Here is a 19,479-nt window from a genome sequence, read left to right as displayed (position 1 = left end):
GGAAGCTAAGGTAATAGAATAGTACAAATGGGGAGAGTTGAGGGTGGGTGGGGAGGGGGAGGCATTCCAAAGATTAGAGAAGCAGCACTGGTATTTAAAAACTAGATAGGAAAAGATTACTAAAAAGAAAAGATGCAGTTGAGTAAACCCTATTTGTCTGTATTGAAAGTGGCATTGATGCCTGATGAAACTGAAAATATTTACTTCAGTTTGAACAAAAAGAAAAAGTAGTAGATGCAGAAGGTTGTTCAGTAAGATTTTCTGTGTTTTGATGCTTCTAGAATTTCATTTTAATCCACCTATCTTTTAAATTATTGAAACAAGAATACTAACATCATAAATAACAATAAAAGATTAGCTTGATCTATTTTTATATACCTGAGCAATTTCTTTAAAAAAAATATAGAGAGCAGTAAGTTCTTTCTTTTCCAAACATAAGCTTCTTGTGAACCGTTGCATTTCGAATAAATATTTTCTTCTTTTGCCTCTATAGCGATGATTAAAGCTGAAGAAAACAGGTATGTTTTTAACAATACTTTTTTTATTAGATTGATAGTATCAATGCCTCTCTTGAAATAAACTTCTAGCTTGCTTTCAATCTGTAAAGTGTTTTAATACTTGATTACCAAAATATATTTTCACTATTTAATTTTAGAAGTGCTTTTAATTTAAAAATCTTTGAACTTCTGTCCCTGTCTTTTTCTGTTAAGTTGTACAGTTCTTATAAAGAACTCCCCACTTTTGAAATTGTTTTAGATTTTTTTGTTTTTTTTGGGTGAGATATAACACTTCGTAAGGTAGGCCTAAAACTCTTGACGATGTCCATAGAACCTTATTTAAACTGTAATATTTTCCCTTAAGGTTAATTGAACTTGCATGACTATAAAACTCTTCTTTCGATTTTCTTAATTCACGTATTCAGCAGTAAACCAGAAGAATCAACTCCAACATCTTCTGCTCCCGCTATTGCAACAGAAATTACAGATACCACCGGTGCCGCCGCCGCCACCACCACCACTGCCGCCGCCGCCACCACCACTAGTGATGTTGAAACTGCCGTGGCTGCTCCTGCAGCCACTGCCATTCCTGCTGTAGCAGCTGCTCCTGAAGCTGAATCTTCTACAGTAGCTGCTGTTGTAGAAAATGAAAGTACAGTAACTACAACAGCTGAGGAACAAGTGCAGCAAACTACTACCGCCGCCACCACAACCATCGCCACCCCTGTTGTACAAGAGCAGAATGTAGAAGCTGTCACTAACACTGCAGAGGAAACTTCTAAACAGGAGGCTTCAGTGGAGTAAGTAAAATCCAATAATCTGGCTTAATCTGAGGCTTTTTAACGTTCAGAGTTGTGGGATTGTAGTTATATTGGAGGTGGCTAAACTTTTCGTTCAGATTTTTTTCAAAAGAAAAAAGAGAATGGAGCAAAGCTAGTGGAGAGAAATGGTTAAGAAAAAACACAAGGGAAGAAGGCATTTTAAATGATTTTTTTAAAGGCCCCCTCGTCTCTCTCGGGTCATTCATTTATTTGCCAAATTTAATTGGGGATTGTTGGGACCCATGACTTTTGATTTTTGAATTTTATTTTAGAAAGATAAAGAAATGTTAGATAAACAATATTAAAACATACAGCATACAGACTGCCATTGTGAAAAGTGAGTTAGACTCTTTGTTTTAAGTATTTGAGAATTTTAGCAGGCAGCATCATCATGGAACACCCAGGTGCTCGTATGTAATTTTAGAATATACTTTTTTAAAAATACAAAACTAAGAAAAATCATGTAGCCCACTCTGAATAGGCTGTTGTTTCCAACTAAAAAATCCAAATCAAATAAACCCACTAAAGTTGGTATCACACCTTCCCAACTCACTGCAACTACTCTGTCTTCCATCTCTCGCCAAAAGCCTGTAAAAACAGACAAGTTTTGTAGTGTACTTTGAAGGTCAATAGTTTTAGGCAGGGTTACGAGTAATTGAAAGTCAAGACTCTTTCACAATTAACACTCTCTCCCTCCCCCTCACTTAAATCAAGGGGGAGATAATTTGAGCAGGCAGTTGATTCCAATAGTGGCACCACTGTTCTAAAGAGAGAGGTATTTTTAGAATTACTTGTTCAGAAAATCTGTTTTTGAGTTTTCCCCCCATAATGTGTATCATTTTATTTTAGACTAGCAAATTGTAATTTTTATATAAAGTATTAATTTCCATCTTATTAAATTATATTTTTGAAAAATATTTCTCAAGAAATGTCTGTTAATTGGACATCTCTTAAATTGATAATGACTCTTTTTGGTTTAAATGAAAAATAGTGTATTTACCTAAAGTATGTAATATTTTGTCTTTAATCCTTAGTGTTGCTCCCAAAAAAGAGGAAGAGGACACCCAGCCAGTTAAAAAAACATATACATGGAATACGAAAGAAGAAGCAAAGCAAGCATTTAAAGAACTGTTGAAAGAAAAGGTTTTTTAAATTGAATCAACTGTTTAAACTCTTTTGAATTATTTGCCTGAGAAATTACTGATTTATTTTTTTTAAAAATTAATTTTCATATTGGAGTAAATAAGGAAAAAGAGTGTTATAGAGGAAGTGTACTTGTTTAGGCAATTTTTATATATTGCCTGTGCTTTTTAAAAATATATTTGTGTGTAATCAGGAGCTCACAGCTCTTCTCCTTCCTCTGATTTCCCCCAGTATAATGCAATTTTAAACTCATAATTTTGTCCAAAATCTAGAAATTGATGATTTTTAACTGCCATATGAAGATATGGCAGAAAATTATCAGGATGCCAACTGACAAAGGCAAAAAATGTCACTGTTTAACAGCAGATGTTTGAACAAGAGTGACTTTCACATTAAAATACATTTGTCTTCAACAAAAATCCATTTCCTTTTTCCTTATTATAATTACTAAAGCCACGCATGTTTAGACAGGTTCTCTTTTACGATCCATCCTTTGTGAAGTCATAATTCTGTTATTACATTCCACATTGTTATGGAAATTACAGTAAATGTTATAATTCATTATTACTTCACTGCAGGATCAAAAATATGGAGCCCTATAGAGTTGTCCTTTGGCATGCTTTCTAAATTTCCCACCATTGTTCAAAAGGTGGAGGGTATGGTGAGAAAAGAATAATCTCAATGCTCAATTTCCCTCTCAGTCTATTTATTGATGATGCTTTCTGTAGCGTTCCCAAGACTCTAGTGTCCAAATGCAGTAGAAGAGTGCCTGAAAGAGAATCAAACGGTAGAAATAGTGATGATGATTCTAAAAGTGCCCCATATCTCTCTTACTGACTGACGTATGAAAACATCACTTTATTTTTACTAACATATGTAGTTATTATGAAGGGGTAATAGTCTGTCTCTGTACAGCTCTCTTGTTAACATCAGTGAGAAGTCTGCTGTGCCTCACCACACAAATGAAATACTTTAATCTAGTCTGTTTATCAGTATTTCCAAAGAAACCGTATCACCTTAGTATGTTGGTACCAAATCTAGTGATTACATTATTGATTTAATGTCTTCACAGCGTGTACCATCCAATGCCTCATGGGAGCAAGCTATGAAAATGATCATTAATGATCCTAGATACAGGTATTGCTTCCTCTCTTCTCTTTAATCTTCATTGTTTGTCACAGACTTAATGTATATATGCTTTGCCCTCATCAGTGTCATATTTGAGCACTGAAATGGGATTTGATCAAATACTGACAGTTCCTACACCAAACCAATTGTCTTTTTTGAGTCTGACCTGTTACTAAAGTAGCAAAATACCTTAGGAGCTGAATATGTTCACCAATGAACAATGGAATGGTACATGGTCTTAAAGAAAAGATGTATTAGCAGTAGTAACTAGAGTTAAACTAATAGATGGTCTTCACATTTTTAAAAATCTTCATATTTATGTTTGTTATAATGGAGATGCTGAGAACTTTTAGGGCCATATTTTCAAAAGAGGTCATTGCTCTCATTGGGAGCTGTTCTGTGCTGAACAGACTTTAAAATTTGGCTCTACATTTAATGTCCAAAATGCAGCCTGAAAGTAAGACCTCTCATGAGGCTATTTGGTAGTATGTTATAAGAAAAGTTATTTTGGCTTAATAGACTTTATTTAAAGACATGAAAGCAGATATGATAGCCTGAGTATTAATTTAGTTCTGTAGTGTAGGCTTCACTTTGTTTCACCAAACTTCTATTAACTTTTGTGTTTGTATTTTATTCTGTATGTAAATAAATTGGCATTATTACTTTTATTTTCTAATTCCCATTTTGTGTACTTAAAATCTTGTTTTTCTTGCTGTTCAGTGCATTGGCAAAGTTGAGTGAAAAAAAGCAAGCCTTTAATGCTTACAAAGTCCAGACAGAGAAAGAAGAAAAAGAAGAAGCAAGATCAAAATACAAAGAAGCTAAAGAATCCTTTCAACGTTTCCTTGAAAACCATGAAAAGATGACATCTACAACAAGATACAAGTAAGATCAATTTAATGTACCACAATGACCCTTCTCCGTTTCAAGTTCAACCTTAAATTTACTTGGCTTGGTCTCTGGTGAACTTGAACCTTTGTATAATGTTTCGTCTTTGAAAAATCTAAAGTCTTGTCTACGCTTAGTGCTGCAGTGAAGACACGACCTACGCTTCTTCTGTCAGCTTGGTAATCCACCTCCCCGTGAGGTGGTAGCTAGGTCAACAGGAGAATTCTCCTGTTGACCTAGTGCTGTCTACACCGGCGGTTAGGTTGGTTTAACTATGTCATTCAGGAGTATGGATTTTTCGCACTAATTTCCAACCTAATTATCTGTTGTAGGACCAGGTATTATGGGGCATAAATAGAGTGATAGCATTTGAGTTCAAGTGTCTAGAAATGAAGGTAATACATGACAAAACACTTCCATATTTTGATTTAAAAATAAACACAATAGTTCAGTGGTTTCGGGAGGAGGGATAGCTCAGTGGTTTGAGCATTGGCCTGCTAAACCCAGGGTTGTGAGCTCAATCCTTGAGGGGGCCATTTAGGGATCTTGGGAAAAAATAAGGGACGGTACTTGGTCCTGCTGTGAAGGCAGGGGACTGGACTCAATGACCTTTCAAGGTCCCTTCCAGTGCTCTGAGATAGGTATATCTCCATATTATTATATTATTTCCTATACATTAAATTTTAATCCTTCTATTTCCCAGTATGGTGTTAAATTTCATTTTTTGTTCAAGAAAACAATAGAATACTTAGGGCACGTCTGCACAAGCACTTGTGCAACACTCGGGCAGGCCACGGAGTAACTGTACGTGCACACCCTGCTACTGCGCTCTAAAAGTTCCCGAGTGCACATTGACGTGCAGTGCTCACTATGAAACTGTTAGTGCACGGTAGTAGGGTCCACACAGACACTTAGAGCACAGCATGCGTTAACACTGTCGATTTATATCCTATTTTGCCACTCAGTAAGCTTTGGTGCAGACATGCCCTTGGTGGCCTTACCCATATCACCAGGCTGATAACTAGAACGAGTCAGGCAAGTTACAATTCTTTTCTCACAATAATGAAAGAAATATATAATAGGAATAAAACTGAGGTTAGTTACATTGTTTGTTAGTTACTTGGCAGTGTCATGTAAAAATTAATGTCATTACGATCAGTATAAAAACATAGCATTATAGAAATTAAAGAGTTATGTCAAAGGAGAACTTATTTTTCTGACCTATAACCATAAGAGTTCAGAGTGGGAAAAATTTTGTCATGTATAAATTGTGAAACTAATCTGAAAATAGTTTCTGATCCCAGTTGCCATTGCTGGTATTCCTGATGCCACAAATGATGCAGTTTCATGAGCAGTAAGTTCAGTGCAGAAGATTGCAAACAACTTTCTTTATGCTGGTTTGTTGCAGAAGAATATTTTAATATTTAATTTTAAAAATGATATGCAGATCACTGACAAACTGCTCTTTTACAAACAAGTCTTTTGTACAGTTTATTATACCTCATCAAATGAATTGATTCTAGAATCCCAGTTTGCTGAAGTTATCAGCAAAAGATTTAGAGCAGATTGATGGAATTTTTTTCAGATGGAGCTAATTTTTGGTTCATTAGCCTTCAGTGTTCCTTTTAACAATGAAAGCAATAAACTTTTTAGCTTTTAATTCAAAATGTAAATTGTAGTTGATTCTGAGATGCAGAGGTTGTCAGTTCAGGGGGCCCTGGTTGTGAATTTGCTTCTTCTGGTGTACTGTCAGATCCAAAGATTTAGCCATTTTGGCATGAAAGAAGGCTAAATATTTCTTCTTTCTTTTTTTTTTTTTTTTAAAGCCAACTCTTTGCCAAATACAAAGCATTGATCTAAAAAAAAAAAAAAGACAACTTTGGTTTATAAAGCTTCTTTTCCTACTTAGATGTTACAACTATCTATTATTAAAATATATAAATTTGCAATGAAATTGTATTGGTGGAGAATCACAACATAGCATGAAACCTGTTGTCACCCTTAATGTTTTTAATCTTTATGATTTATTCTTTTTTAGTATTCTAATTCACCCTGTCCAGAAAGCTGCTGTTTGAACTCTGTTAGTTTGTATGTTGTCCGAGATTAATGATTTTCGCATGATGATAGAGTGCAGAGTGCATTTGTATTTTTGCAGTAGTAAGAGTGCTTACTTGCATTATTAAATATCCAGAAAGGCAAAGCAAAAATCCAGTGCTGGTCGTTTTTCTCAAATGTGAAAGTAGACCGAGTTTAGAGGGGCGGGAAATTATTCCTACTCACCTCTTCTGAGTGGGTAGCCTTACCTGGTAAACTTCCACATTATTTTCTGTGGCACTTCCAACTGAGCATGATTACTTGATGGTACCCACACCCTAATCATTGCTGTTAACTTCTTTTTCTAGCCTATGAATTAGTCTCGTAATTTTTGTGATGGTAGTTATGAACGTGAATTTATTCTTTTCCCTTCAGCAAAGAAAGCTGTGCGTTGGTATTCCTTTTCTATTTGATTTTATGGATTAATATGTGAATCTTGGTTTAGTATTCACATGAAACAGTTGGCCCCAGGATCAATGTGGAGTACAGTTTTTATAAAACATTTTAGAGCGCAAAGCAAAATCATTGCTGAATCCTGTGGCACTATTAACTTGTTCTAATTAAACAGTTATGTCAATTCCAAAGGCCTTCTTTACTTCTGACTTTTTATTTAGGTGAACATATTTGCTTGAGCAATAAATACAAGTTAATAGACCACTAAAAAATGTGAATGTCTTCCAGTGATGTGGGAGTTGCATTGGCTTGTTTCTCTCGGACTTGTAAGAATACAAATACAAAATCTAACTCCACCACCCCTCATCTGTTGCAGCCTTCTTGTTAATAGGAACAATTAAAATCTGAGCAACAGGGAAATAGATGTCTTAAATTTTGGAGCCTTTTCAGGACTTTCAGTGTTCTGAAGATTCTAAGTGTGTGTGTATATTAAAAATAGTTTCTAGCTCTGCTAGTTGTGAAGATAGTGGGATTTAGTTTAAGTGTGAAAATGTGTACTTTATTGGCTGCATAGTTACACAGGAACATAGTACCAAATGCAATCAGTACTCATCCTGTTTATTTGCATGTGCTGATAACTTTGAAGCCAAAATACAGATTTTAAGGCTAGAAAGGCACCCTTGGATTATTTAATCTGACCTACTATATATTATAAGCTAAAATTAAATTGAAGTAAGTGTGTGTGTGTGTGAGAGAGAGAGAGAGGGGAAAAAATAGTAAATGTAAATTTAATTGGGATTTGTATATTGTGCCTGTCAGTCTTTAGGCTTGTAACCAATATTACCATATAACCCCCTGCCTCCTAAAACCTCAGATAATTAGTCATCCACACTTTAGTTTCTTTCAGTGCTGCCACACACTGCTACTGGTAAAACAGGTGACTCTTGTATTCTGTTCTGAGCATCACCAATTCCAGGCTGTAGCAGACTAAGGCCTGGTGTACATATACAGTTGCAGTAGTTTAACTAAAGGTGCAGTGTTGTATCAATTGAGTTAAAACAGTGCAACTTTTCTGTATGGATATTCTCTTACATCGTTTTAAAAATGGCTTACATCTGTTATTTAGCAGGGGCACTCTAAACCAATGTAAGTGTCAACCACAAAGATGCACCAGTTTAACTTTACCTGGAAGTCAATAATGGGGAGCTCGTGCAAGTGATGTAGCATAGATGTTAAGGGCTGCACCTGGATGCCCAAACAGAGTCATCCAGGCCAAGCCATTACCACTAGTCTCAGATCATTTTACAGCAAATGCCACCCCCACCCCTCACGCCACTCATATGGTTCCCTCTTGCTTTCCCTTAAATCTCATAGTTTCTCTGGTTTCATTCTCATGGATCCTTCCAATCTATGAGGTTAGGCAAAAGCTTACATACTGGATGGCTTATTTTTATTGAGCTCTTACCTGTGACGTAGAATTAAAATATTTACATTAACTTAATGTAAGATACATATTTCTTAAATTCTTGTTCACTGTCCAGGGAAATAACTAAAATGTAATCTTTATGCATAGTTGGAAGTAAATAAACTTGTTTGAAGTAATCCACACCACTTGACCCAAAGAGAGAGATTTACCTGAATGTTTCCAACTAAAATGTGAAGCTTTATGTAGAGACTACCACCGCTATATTTAAATCAGTTTACGCCAATAAGTGAGTATATGTATCTCTTTTGGTGGATTTTTTATATACAGAAAAGCTGAACAAATGTTTGGTGAAATGGAGGTCTGGAATGCAATATCAGAGCGTGATCGTCTTGAAATTTATGAAGATGTCTTGTTCTTTCTGTCTAAAAAAGAAAAGGTAATTTTTCTTTTAGTTTTCAAGGTTTATCTCAGAGAAAACAATTTAATCTGAACCTATTGAAGAAAGTAAAGAATTTTCTAGGTTGTTTTGAGTCTAACTTTTCTCTTGCCAGTGACTTAGGAAACCCCATCTAGAACTGTTTTACATTGTACAGTATGTAATTATCATTTCCCTGAAATAGGCTTATTAACTTCATGTTCCCACAAAGAACAATCTGCTCAATGTGGATATTGCATAAGTGTATATAATGGCTTTTGTTCAAAAGTGCTTTCTCATACTCTATACTACATATTGAAACAAATTATGGTCCAGAGCCTCAGCTGGTATACATCTGCATGTTTCCATTTACATAGCTGAAAATCTGATCTTTTTATATATATATAGTATGCACAGTTAACCCTGTACAACATTTTAAGGCACAAACTGAAGAACAATGTCTATAGTTTAAAAATGTAGGGAGAATTTAGATAGAAATTTCACTAAAATAAAATTTATCTATAACTCTAGGGTTAAGGTCCGTATTCTTGCAAAAAAATGATCATGCTTTTTGCGGATTAGAAGTGGTCAGAACCTAAGTTTTAGGTTTCCTATGAAAAGCAGCTCCTCCCCCAACACAGTGAGCCCCATGGTTCAGCACTGGTTCTTTACACTCTTACAGTATGTCTACACAGCAGCTGGAAGACACCCATTTACTAACTCTGCTCAAGGTAGCATGCTAAGAATAGCAGCATAGCCAGAGTGGCTCAGGCTAGCAACCCAAGTATGTACCTTAGTGATGAGGTGGGATTGTATTCAGGCAGCTAGCCCGAGCTGCTGCCTGTGTTGTCACGTCCACACTGCTGTTTTCAGCATGTTAGCTCAATGAGAGCTAACACATGTATTTCAACCTGAGTCGGGAATTCACCACCCAGCTGTTGTGTAAATATATGCTTAGGATAGTAGTCCCCAAACTCTTGAGGGTTGTGCCCCCTCTTACTACACACACGCACACGCACACACGCCGGAGCTGGGAGTGGGGCTGTGGATTGGGGTGAGGACAGGGGTAAGAGATCCAAGCTGGGGGTGGGTATGGGGCCAGGAGCGGGGCTAGGGATGGAGCTGCAGCCAGTGGCCAAGGCTGTGGGCGGGAGAGAGCAGAGACGCAGCCAGGCCCTGGTGGTGGCCAGCAGCTGGGTCTGTGGCCAGGTGTGGCTCTGCTTCTGGACTGGGAATGGAGCCGTGGCCAGGAGCTGAAAGAGGGGGCAGGGCTAGGAGTGGAGCTGCAGCTGGGCCTTTGTGGAGGCTGGCAACCAGGCCCCAGCCTATGTGAAGCCACAATGTGGCAGAGGGCAGGGCCATAACAGATCTGGGGCCATGGCAGGGCTGAGTGGTGTTCCCTTCCCACCTCCCTGAATGTTCCTCGATGCCCCCCAGAGGGGCGCGCCCCACAGTTTGGAGACCTCTGCTTTAGGGTCTGTTTACATAGCTCATGTGGGCTAGCCCACATGAGCTAACTCAGGTTAAAATAGCAGTGAAAACACAGCAATTTGGCTTTTAACTCATCAAGTTCAATCTCAAATTCCCCTATCGGCTTTAATTTGAGCTGCTAATCTGATTTTTAAAAGCATCATTGCTATGTCTTTGCTGCTGTTTTAACCTGAGTTAGCTGTTGCGGGTTAGCTAACCTGAGATAAGGTAACATTTTGTGTGTGCTTCCATCCCTACTTTAAAGAAGAGTGCCACCACTGTATCATCAGTAGTCTGGAAGGTCTGGGGTCTCTAGCCCAGAGGCAGTCTGCATGGTGGAGCTGCCATGGACCCTAGAAGCCCAGGGAGCTGCTGATTGAAATTGACATGATTCTTGCCAATTTCATTGCTACTATTCAGGGAATCAGGAAAAAAAGGGCAAATTTTGAAATACTGAAATTTCCTGTGAAAACTGAGTTTTGGCCAGCTCTGAATGTGACAAGATTATGTACAAGGTGGTATGGCCATGAATTCAGATGATTTTAAAATCTGTATATATTATTTTCTGTTTGTGTGTCCAAAATTTGTCATTTTCTTTCTATATAATCAGAGGGTGATACTTGATCTTATCTGATGTGGTACTCAAGGAAAATCAATGCATGGCTGATTTATTTATTTATTTCGCCCTGACTACTTGCTTCAGGAGCAAGCCAAGCAGTTACGAAAGAGGAATTGGGAGGCTTTGAAAAACATTTTGGACAACATGGCTAATGTAACATACTCTACCACTTGGTCGGAGGCCCAGCAGTATCTGATGGACAATCCTACATTTGCAGAGGATGAAGAACTTCAGAGTAAGGAGGGGGAAAAAAAAAAGTGGGAATCTCTTGAAGAGGCTGTGGAACTGGTTTAGTGATGATTATAAATAGTTAAATTTTTTTTGCCAAATCAGCAACTGCTAAATGACAGCTGCCAGCAACTTATGTGAAATCATAGGACTGGAAGGGACCTCGAGAGGTCATCTAGTCCAGTCACCTGTACTCGTGGCAGGACTAAGTATTATCTAGACCATTCCCGACAGATGTTTGTCTAACCCTGCTCTTAATCTCCAATGATGGAAATTCCACAACCTCCCTAGGCAATTCATTCCAGTTCTTAACCACCCTGACAGTTAGGAAGTTTTTCCTGATGTCCAAATTAAGTCTCCCTTGCTGCAATTTAAGCCCAGTGCTTCTTGTCCTATCCTCAGAAGTTAAGAACAACAATTTTTCTCCCTCCTCGTTGTAACAACCTTTTATGTACTTGAAAACTCTTATAATGTCTCCTCTTAGTCTTCTCTTTTCCAGACTAAACAAATCCAGTTTTTTCCATCTTCCCTCATAGGTCATGTTTTCTAGACCTTTAATCATTTTGGTTGCTCTTCTCTGGACTTTCCCCAATTTGTCCACATCTTTCCTGAAATATTGGGTCCAGAACTGGACACAATACTCCAGGTGAGGCCTAATCAGCATGGAGTAGAGTGGAAGAATTACTTCTTATGTCTTGCTTACACCACTCCTGCTAAGACATCCCAGAATGATGTTCGCTTTTTTTTGCAATAATGTTACACTGTTGACTCATATTTAGTTTGTGGTCCACTATGACCCCCAGATCCCTTTCCACAGTACTCCTTCCTAAGCAGTCATTTCCCATTTTGTATGTGTGCAACTGATTGTTCCTTCCTAAGTGGAGTACTTTTGCATTTGTCCTTACTGAATTTCATCCTAATTACTTCAGACCATTTCTCCAGTTTGTCAGATCACTTTGAATTTTAGTCCTATCCAAAGCACTTACAATCCTTCCCAGCTTCAGTATCTAAATCATCGATGAAGATATTGAATTGAACCAGACTCAGAACTGATCCCTGTGGGACCCCACTCGTTATGCCCTTCCAGCATGACTGAACCACTGATTACTACTCTCTGGGAACAGTTTTCCAACCAGTTTTGCACCCACCTGATAGTAGCTCTATCTAGTTTGTATTTTCCTAGTTTGTTTATGAGAAGGTCATGTGAGACTGTATCAAAAGCTTTACTGAAATCAAGATATACTACGTCTACCACTTCCCCAGGCTTGTTACCCTGTCAACGAAAGCTATCAGGTTTGTTGGACACGATTTGTTCTTAACAAATCCATGCTGACTGTTACTTATCACCTTATCTTCTAGATGTTTGCAAATTGATTGCTTAATTATTTGCTCCAGTATCTTTCCAGGTATAGAAGTTAAGCTCACTGGTCTAATTCCTTGGGTTGTCCTTATTTCCTCTTTATAGATTGGAAAAGGGCAAATATAGTGGGAAGATTTATTTGAAGTATTTGACAAATATCCCTTATGCAGTCTTCCCTGTTTCATGGCTATCTTTGGCAATGTGGGCGATAACATAAGTGCTCTTCTCCTCAGCCCAGTGTTCTTTATGGAAGTCCTGTATTCGTTAATGACTAGGATCTTTCAATTCTTCTGTGTAGCTTCTATCTTTCATCACTACTGGATAATGCCCTCCCATTATTACACTTTAGTGATGAATGAGGAGAGAAGCTGCTAACAGAAAATTATCAGGTAAGAAATTTCTCAGTCAGAAACCTTTTCTTTTCTCCTTTCTAGATATGGATAAAGAAGATGCACTGATTTGTTTTGAAGAACACATCAGAGCTTTGGAAAAAGAAGAGGAAGAAGAAAAACAAAAGAGTTTGCTTAGGGAAAGGCGACGACAACGTAAAAATAGAGAATCTTTTCAGGTTGGTGCAACTTTTTTATCTTTAGAATCTAACAGTTTTCAAATATTCCAGACTTTCATACAGTCTTTTTAAAGTAAGGGTACTAGGTTTTCTTGGCCTGTCTAAAATATACGGATAATTACATATTCCCGTGTGTAGTAAGTCAGTTTCCCCATATAGCAATGAAAGGAGTGACACATTTTAATAAGTAGGAAAATGTAATTGGAATGTCGGAAGAGGGGATGAGGGACCGCAGGGACAGGTGTTGTGACTGAAATTATTTTTTTAATTGTGTTTTTTAACAAATGATTAGGTTTCAATTTTAATAGTGTTTCTTTCAATCATTATAACATGAAGTATGTGAAAGCACACTTTCAAATATGTGAAAACGGACACTTTTATTCCATCCTATTTTGCAGTTATTTTTGGATGAATTACATGAACATGGGCAGTTACATTCAATGTCCTCCTGGATGGAGTTGTATCCAACCATAAGTTCTGACATCAGATTTACTAACATGCTTGGTCAGCCTGGTAAGACTACTTCCTCTTCCAACAATGTAGAAAGTGATACAGGTACAGAGACTGTAGATTTGGGGCAAAATAGAAGTGTGATGTTTATTTTCTAATTTATTTTTTAAAAAGTGCAGCTCTTTGGTTAGAGCTAGCTTTTGACTTCTCTAGTTTTTTCATTAGGATCAACTGCACTTGATCTTTTCAAGTTTTATGTTGAAGATTTGAAAGCACGTTACCATGATGAAAAGAAGATAATAAAAGACATCTTAAAGGTGAGGAAAAATGTGCTTTCCTTAATAAGAGTAACAAATCTATCATTTACATTTATTAAACTGCTAATGTAACTCTTTGACTCTGGGAGTTGGGATTTCACGTTGCGCTAATGCAGTGTGCATTAGCGCTAACGTGAGACTTCCTGACCCACCTGGTGCCAAGGAGGTAACTCTCTTGCAGGATAAAGGATTTCTGGTTGAAGTGAATACTACTTTTGAAGACTTTGTTACAGTCATCAGTTCAACTAAAAGAGCAACCACTTTAGATGCTGGAAATATCAAACTGGCTTTCAACAGTGTAAGTTTTAACATTCCCTTATGTTCATATTAAGAAAATTGTTTTAGAAAATTTGTTTTTATCAGGGCTTGCCTACACAGGGGTCTGAAAAAGCCACCCCCCTGTGTGATGTAAGTTACAGCAACCACACCCCACCCTATGTCAGTGGAAGATGCTCTTCCACTGACATAGCTTCTGCCTCTCGTTGAAATGGAGTAATTGTGCCGACAGGAGAGCACTCTCCCATCAGCATAGCGCGTCGTCACCAGACATGCTACAACAGCACATCTAGCTCAGTAAAGTAGACTTGCCCTCAGAAACTGAAATATTTTCTCTGCATCATTTTAGGTGTGTTTTATGAGTACTTTGATAAATATAGTGTGTAAAATAAGCTGCTGATTAAGGGTGCGTTTCTTGATATTGCCAGTTTTGAGAATTCAGATTGGAGAGGCACAGTTCTTGTTCAAAATCTAAATAATCCATTCTAAAGTACAACTGTAGAGTAGGGATTCAACAATGTCTTTGTATTTGTAAGCTGATGCTTCCTAATGAACTTACATTCAACATTGGCAAGTTGTAACAATCATTCTCTATTGCAGTGGTCTCCAAAATTTTTGATTGCGCACCCCTATCAGTAAAAATTTTTTGAGCATGCACCCCCAATATATGCATATTTATTTATGTATAAATTATATACATGTACTACTGTACTAATATATTATGTAAATTATAAAACATACACAAAAAATAGAAGTTGAAAAACGATGAGATAGAGATGAAATAAACAATATTTTTAAAATTTATTTTATTTTATTGGTACAAAAAACCTTTTTGCTCTCACTAAATAAATTATTAATATTTTTAGTGAGAGCAATGTGATGGAATATGCTTTATTTTTGGAAATCTTGGTTTAACACTTTGTGATACAGCGGGCGCTCAGGGTGGGGTGCGGGGTCTGGGAGGGAGTTAAGGTGTGGGAGGGTGCTTAGGGTGGGGATGCAGGAGGAGGCTCAGGGCTGGGGCAGGCAGGAGGTGCAGAGCACTTACCTGGGGCAGCTTCTGTTTGGTGGAGGGGGTGTGCAGGTGGCTCTGCGCAGTGCAGCACCACCCCCATGGCCACAATTCTGGGAGCTGCTCCCCCCTCTTCCCCCCCCCCCCCCCGCAGGCAGGGCCACCCGGAACGCAGGGGCTTCAGGGTCCTGGGCTAAGGGGGCCCCGGGGCCCTGGCCTGCAGCTCTAAAGCCCCTTTCGGAATGCAGCCCTGCGAGCACGGGCCGGAGGACTCGGGAGGAGCAGGGGCAGCCACGCAGCCAGCAGCTGGAGAGAAGCGGTGCTTTCCTGTTCAAAGCGCTGTTTCTCTCCAGCCGGCTTTGAAGGGGAAGGCACTGCTTCTTTCCAGCCACTGGCTGCGCGGCTGCCCCTGCTTCTCCACGGGCTGGAGGACTCGGGGCTGCCTCCTTTTTTTTTTTTTTTTTTCTCCCCCCCCTACAGCGGTGCTCCTCCTGCAGCGCACCCCACTTTGGAGACCACTGCTTTATTGTGTCGGCTGTGGACTTCATTGAGGCTTTGTGAGAAAAGAACAAATATAAAATTTAAGGTTGAGTAATGGAGCAGATAATGTAAACAGGCACAAACAAAATGGTAAAAAATACCAAAGTTGAAATGTCTTGAGGCAAAACTACATGCTACCTAATTATTACTGTTCCTTCCTTATGTGGATGTTACTGTCACTTGAATGATTTCATGACTTACTTTCTGTAGTTGCTGGAAAAGGCAGAAGCCCGTGAACGTGAGCGGGAGAAAGAAGAGGCTCGCAAAATGAAGCGGAAAGAGTCTGCATTCAAGAGCATGTTAAAACAAGCTACACCCCCAATTGAATTGGATGCTGTCTGGGAGGATGTATGTATTGTCACTTTTCACCTTATCAGAAATATTGTTTGTTAGTGGTGTGGTTTGCATACAGATATTTTATGAATAAGCTCTCATATCTCATAGGCTCCAGCTCCGTGTTATTGCCATCAGTATAATTTACACACATGAAAATAGTTCTTTCCCATCTTTTAAAAGAATTTCCACTGAACTGAGGTAATTAATTTATTCTGCAGTACTATTTTTAACTGGCGAAACGATTATTCTAAAAATCTAGTTCCCAGGACACAGTTGTGTGAAAGGCAAGCAGTTCACCATAAGTACTTAAAAATCCTATAGTGTTGGTGATGCTTATACAAAAAAGTTTCAGACCATTATGTAGCTCTTTTTCGTTTTCATAAGACATTTCTGGCAGGGAAGTTCTTCTGTGTAGATCTGTTTTAATAGCAGGTGTTCACTTTGCTGTTTATTTAACTGATTATTCTGCATCATAGGTTGCATTCTGGTAAAGTGCAACATCTGTTTTAACCATAATTATATGGATAGTATTCATATCTTTTTTTAATAAAAATTTGTAAATATTGTAATGAAAAACATTAAAATATTTGAGGTTTATACAGTGCCCAAAGTTTTGAGGTTAGAATTTAGGAGAAATGTGAGTACAGTTGGGTGAAACACTTTGGCTCAAATGGTAAACACTTGTATCATTTCCTCCAATATCTTAATACAATATGTTCATAGATACTCATTCAATTCAGATATAACATACTTTTAATATACACTTCTTTAATTATTAAATAGTTAGTAAAATTCCTCAAATATATACAAGTAGCAACTGGGCTATAAATGTAATTTGTAATAAATGCTGTGGAAAGTATCTTCAAAGAGTGTATTCTGGGTCATATTTAAAGTTTCATTGCTCTTCAATTTTAGTATATGTTTTTGAATCAAAATACCAAAGTAAAAGCACATGAAAAGATGGGAGTTGCCTTACCAAGTGCGGGGTCAGTTCTAACGAGCCAATTCAATTAAGGTGGAAGTGGCTAAAGGGACAGCTCCCTTGAAACCACTGTGAACTGCGTGCACATGTTCAATGATTAGAACTTGGCCCGATACGTTGACAGGAGCACAAAAATTGTCTAAAAATTTTCAACAATTTTGCCCTCTTGCATCTCAAGCAACAGAGTATATTTTTAGAGGTCTTGTATGCAAAAATGCATGCTCTTTAACTGAGAATTAGTTGTACAAATTTTCTCCAAAGCTGTATTTAGCATTCAGTTACTTTATTTAATCAACTTCTAATAATTTTTAGTGCACACATGGATGCGACATCTGGGTGCATCATAAAACAACAAGCATCAATTGTTTAGCTATGTGTGAAGAACCATTGCAAGAATATGGAAAACTTCAAAATATTTTATCAAAACCCCATTAAATATCATATTGCTTTTTCTCTGCATTTCCTTTGCCATTGTCTTGTCCATTGTTGCTCTGTCATCAACATATCTATCTCTTTATATGAAGTTTGTTTTCCTTCACATCTGGTACATGAAGTGATGTCACAATCTGCTGTATGATAGGTGTTTCAAGCTAATAGTGGTATGTCAAATGATAGCTCGTCAAATTGTTGACTACAATGGCAAGACTTAAAGAAGAGAGCTGCTATTTCACACACTTAGAATGATTGGAAAGAAAATGTAGGAAAAATGCATTGTTTGATGGACGTGTTCAGCTGACTTTCTAGTGTGTGTGTGTGTGAGAGAGAGAGAGAGAGAGCTTAAGTTTTAAGTGGGGTCAGAACACTACTTATTTTAAGCATAGCAGAAGTGAACTGTTAAAGATGTTCACTGTTAGCCATGTAAAAAAAATGAGAATGAGTCTAAACCTTTTAGAAGAAACATAGGTAGATACCTGAATATGACCATCTTAATCTTTGGACATTTGGAAGTGTGGAGCACATTGTATACATGAACTTGTTGGGGTGAGAGGTAAATTCACCCTGTAGCAGTAAAATATGTTTTTCCATTTATGAGATGGTTTGTTTTACTTCATTGTTAAATGTATGTGTGTCTGTCTGTCTTTGTAGTAATATTTCATTATGTAAAAACAACGAGGAGTCCTTGTGGCACCTTAGAGACTAACAAATTTACTTGGGCATAAGCTTTCGTGGGCTAAAACCCACTTCATCAGATGCATGGAGTGGAAAAAAACAGTAAGCAGAATATATATTATACCACATGAAAAGATGGGAGTTGCCTTACCAAGTGGGGGATCAGTGCTAAAGAGCCAATTCAATTAAGGTGCAAGTGGCCTATTCTCAACTGTTGACAAGAAGGGGTGAATACCAAGGGAGGGAAAATTTACTTTTGTAGTGCTAATGAGGCCAATGCAATCAAGGTGGCCCATTTCCAACAGTTGACAAGTTTGTGGTGTTCCTTTTCATATAGATCAGAGATAGATTTGTGAAGGAACCAGCATTTGAAGACATCACTCTAGAATCTGAAAGAAAAAGAATCTTTAAAGACTTTATACACGTACTAGAGGTAGGTTTTAAATTTGTTTTTCATAGCAATTTTCTAGCAGTTTTTTGTAAGGAAAAAAAACTTTCCAAAACTGTACTGAACTCTTATTTTGTGACACAAATATTAAAGCCTCAGTCTGAAAGTAATGAAGTGTATTATGGTTAAGCTATTTTTCATGTGTTTTATTTTTTTATTTGTGATGGAGCTGTTTTCATCTAACTTCCCTTTTCATACACCACATTCTGAAATAGTTACCTTTTGGGATAAAATTTTCTTATCTGTGTAGAGTTTGAGTTATAATACTTTCAAAAATTCAATCTGTCTCGAGCTACAGATGGCTCAGCAGGCTGATGTAGTTTAAAGAGTAAACTGCAACTTGTTTTATTAAAATTTCATTTATTTATTTATTTATTTATTTTAAAGAGATTTTAAATTTGAAATTTTGAAACTTCAAATTTGGCATTAAATTGCTCTTAATGAGCAGTACATACTTTGCCAGATTTGGGGGGAGGGCATTCAAATTAGTAATGTTTAAAAAATGCAGGACTAAATATGCATAATGGGAAACATAAGAGGTTTGCATCCATTTTCAAAGTGTGATGCTAAATGATTCCTGACTCTTTTAATGCTTGATTTTACAACTTTAATGGTGTATTAATGACCGTTTCTTTACATTTTTTAAAAATTAAATTTAATGTTGCATATTAGGAAAGGTTACAAACAGTAAGATTTCAAATGTTACATTGTTTTAACAAATTGATGTCTGTGAACATGAGTGTGTCTTTTGGGCTGGTGCTAAGAAATTGGTCAATTTACAGCATGTTCTTTAAAACAATTATAATGTTTGGATTATTTTATACCACAGCACGAGTGTCAACATCATCATTCAAAGAATAAGAAACATTCTAAAAAGTCTAAAAAGCATCACAGAAAACGGTCTCGCTCCCGTTCGGTAAGACCTTTCTTAGAATAATATGTGAAAACTACTTTTACA

General features: G+C 37.4%; 1 protein-coding gene across 3 annotated transcripts in view; it reads left to right on the top strand.

Moving 5' to 3' along the window:
• Window positions 1-19,479, top strand: part of PRPF40A (pre-mRNA processing factor 40 homolog A) — a 45,440-nt gene that overhangs the window by 19,476 nt on the left and 6,485 nt on the right. The window contains exons 9-22 of one of the 3 annotated variants that reach the window (XM_084643830.1): window positions 494-518; window positions 923-1,297; window positions 2,353-2,461; window positions 3,534-3,598; window positions 4,310-4,474; window positions 8,718-8,826; window positions 10,979-11,129; window positions 12,917-13,050; window positions 13,449-13,563; window positions 13,726-13,817; window positions 13,999-14,115; window positions 15,856-15,993; window positions 18,411-18,506; window positions 19,351-19,437. In XM_084643830.1, coding sequence (XP_084499956.1) covers window positions 494-518; window positions 923-1,297; window positions 2,353-2,461; window positions 3,534-3,598; window positions 4,310-4,474; window positions 8,718-8,826; window positions 10,979-11,129; window positions 12,917-13,050; window positions 13,449-13,563; window positions 13,726-13,817; window positions 13,999-14,115; window positions 15,856-15,993; window positions 18,411-18,506; window positions 19,351-19,437 — 1,778 coding nt within the window. Of the gene's footprint in view, window positions 1-493; window positions 519-922; window positions 1,298-2,352; window positions 2,462-3,533; window positions 3,599-4,309; window positions 4,475-8,717; window positions 8,827-10,978; window positions 11,130-12,916; window positions 13,051-13,448; window positions 13,606-13,713; window positions 13,818-13,998; window positions 14,116-15,855; window positions 15,994-18,410; window positions 18,507-19,350; window positions 19,438-19,479 lie in introns of all 3 variants that reach the window. The other 2 variants (XM_084643829.1, XM_084643828.1) reach the window with 2 other exon arrangements.

Source organism: Lepidochelys olivacea (assembly GCF_965140295.1).
Source record: "Lepidochelys olivacea isolate rLepOli2 genome assembly, chromosome: 11".
Taxonomy (NCBI): Eukaryota; Metazoa; Chordata; order Testudines; family Cheloniidae; genus Lepidochelys; species Lepidochelys olivacea.
The sequence above is the reverse complement of the archived record's forward strand: the minus strand, read 5'-3'. Positions and strand labels throughout refer to the sequence as shown.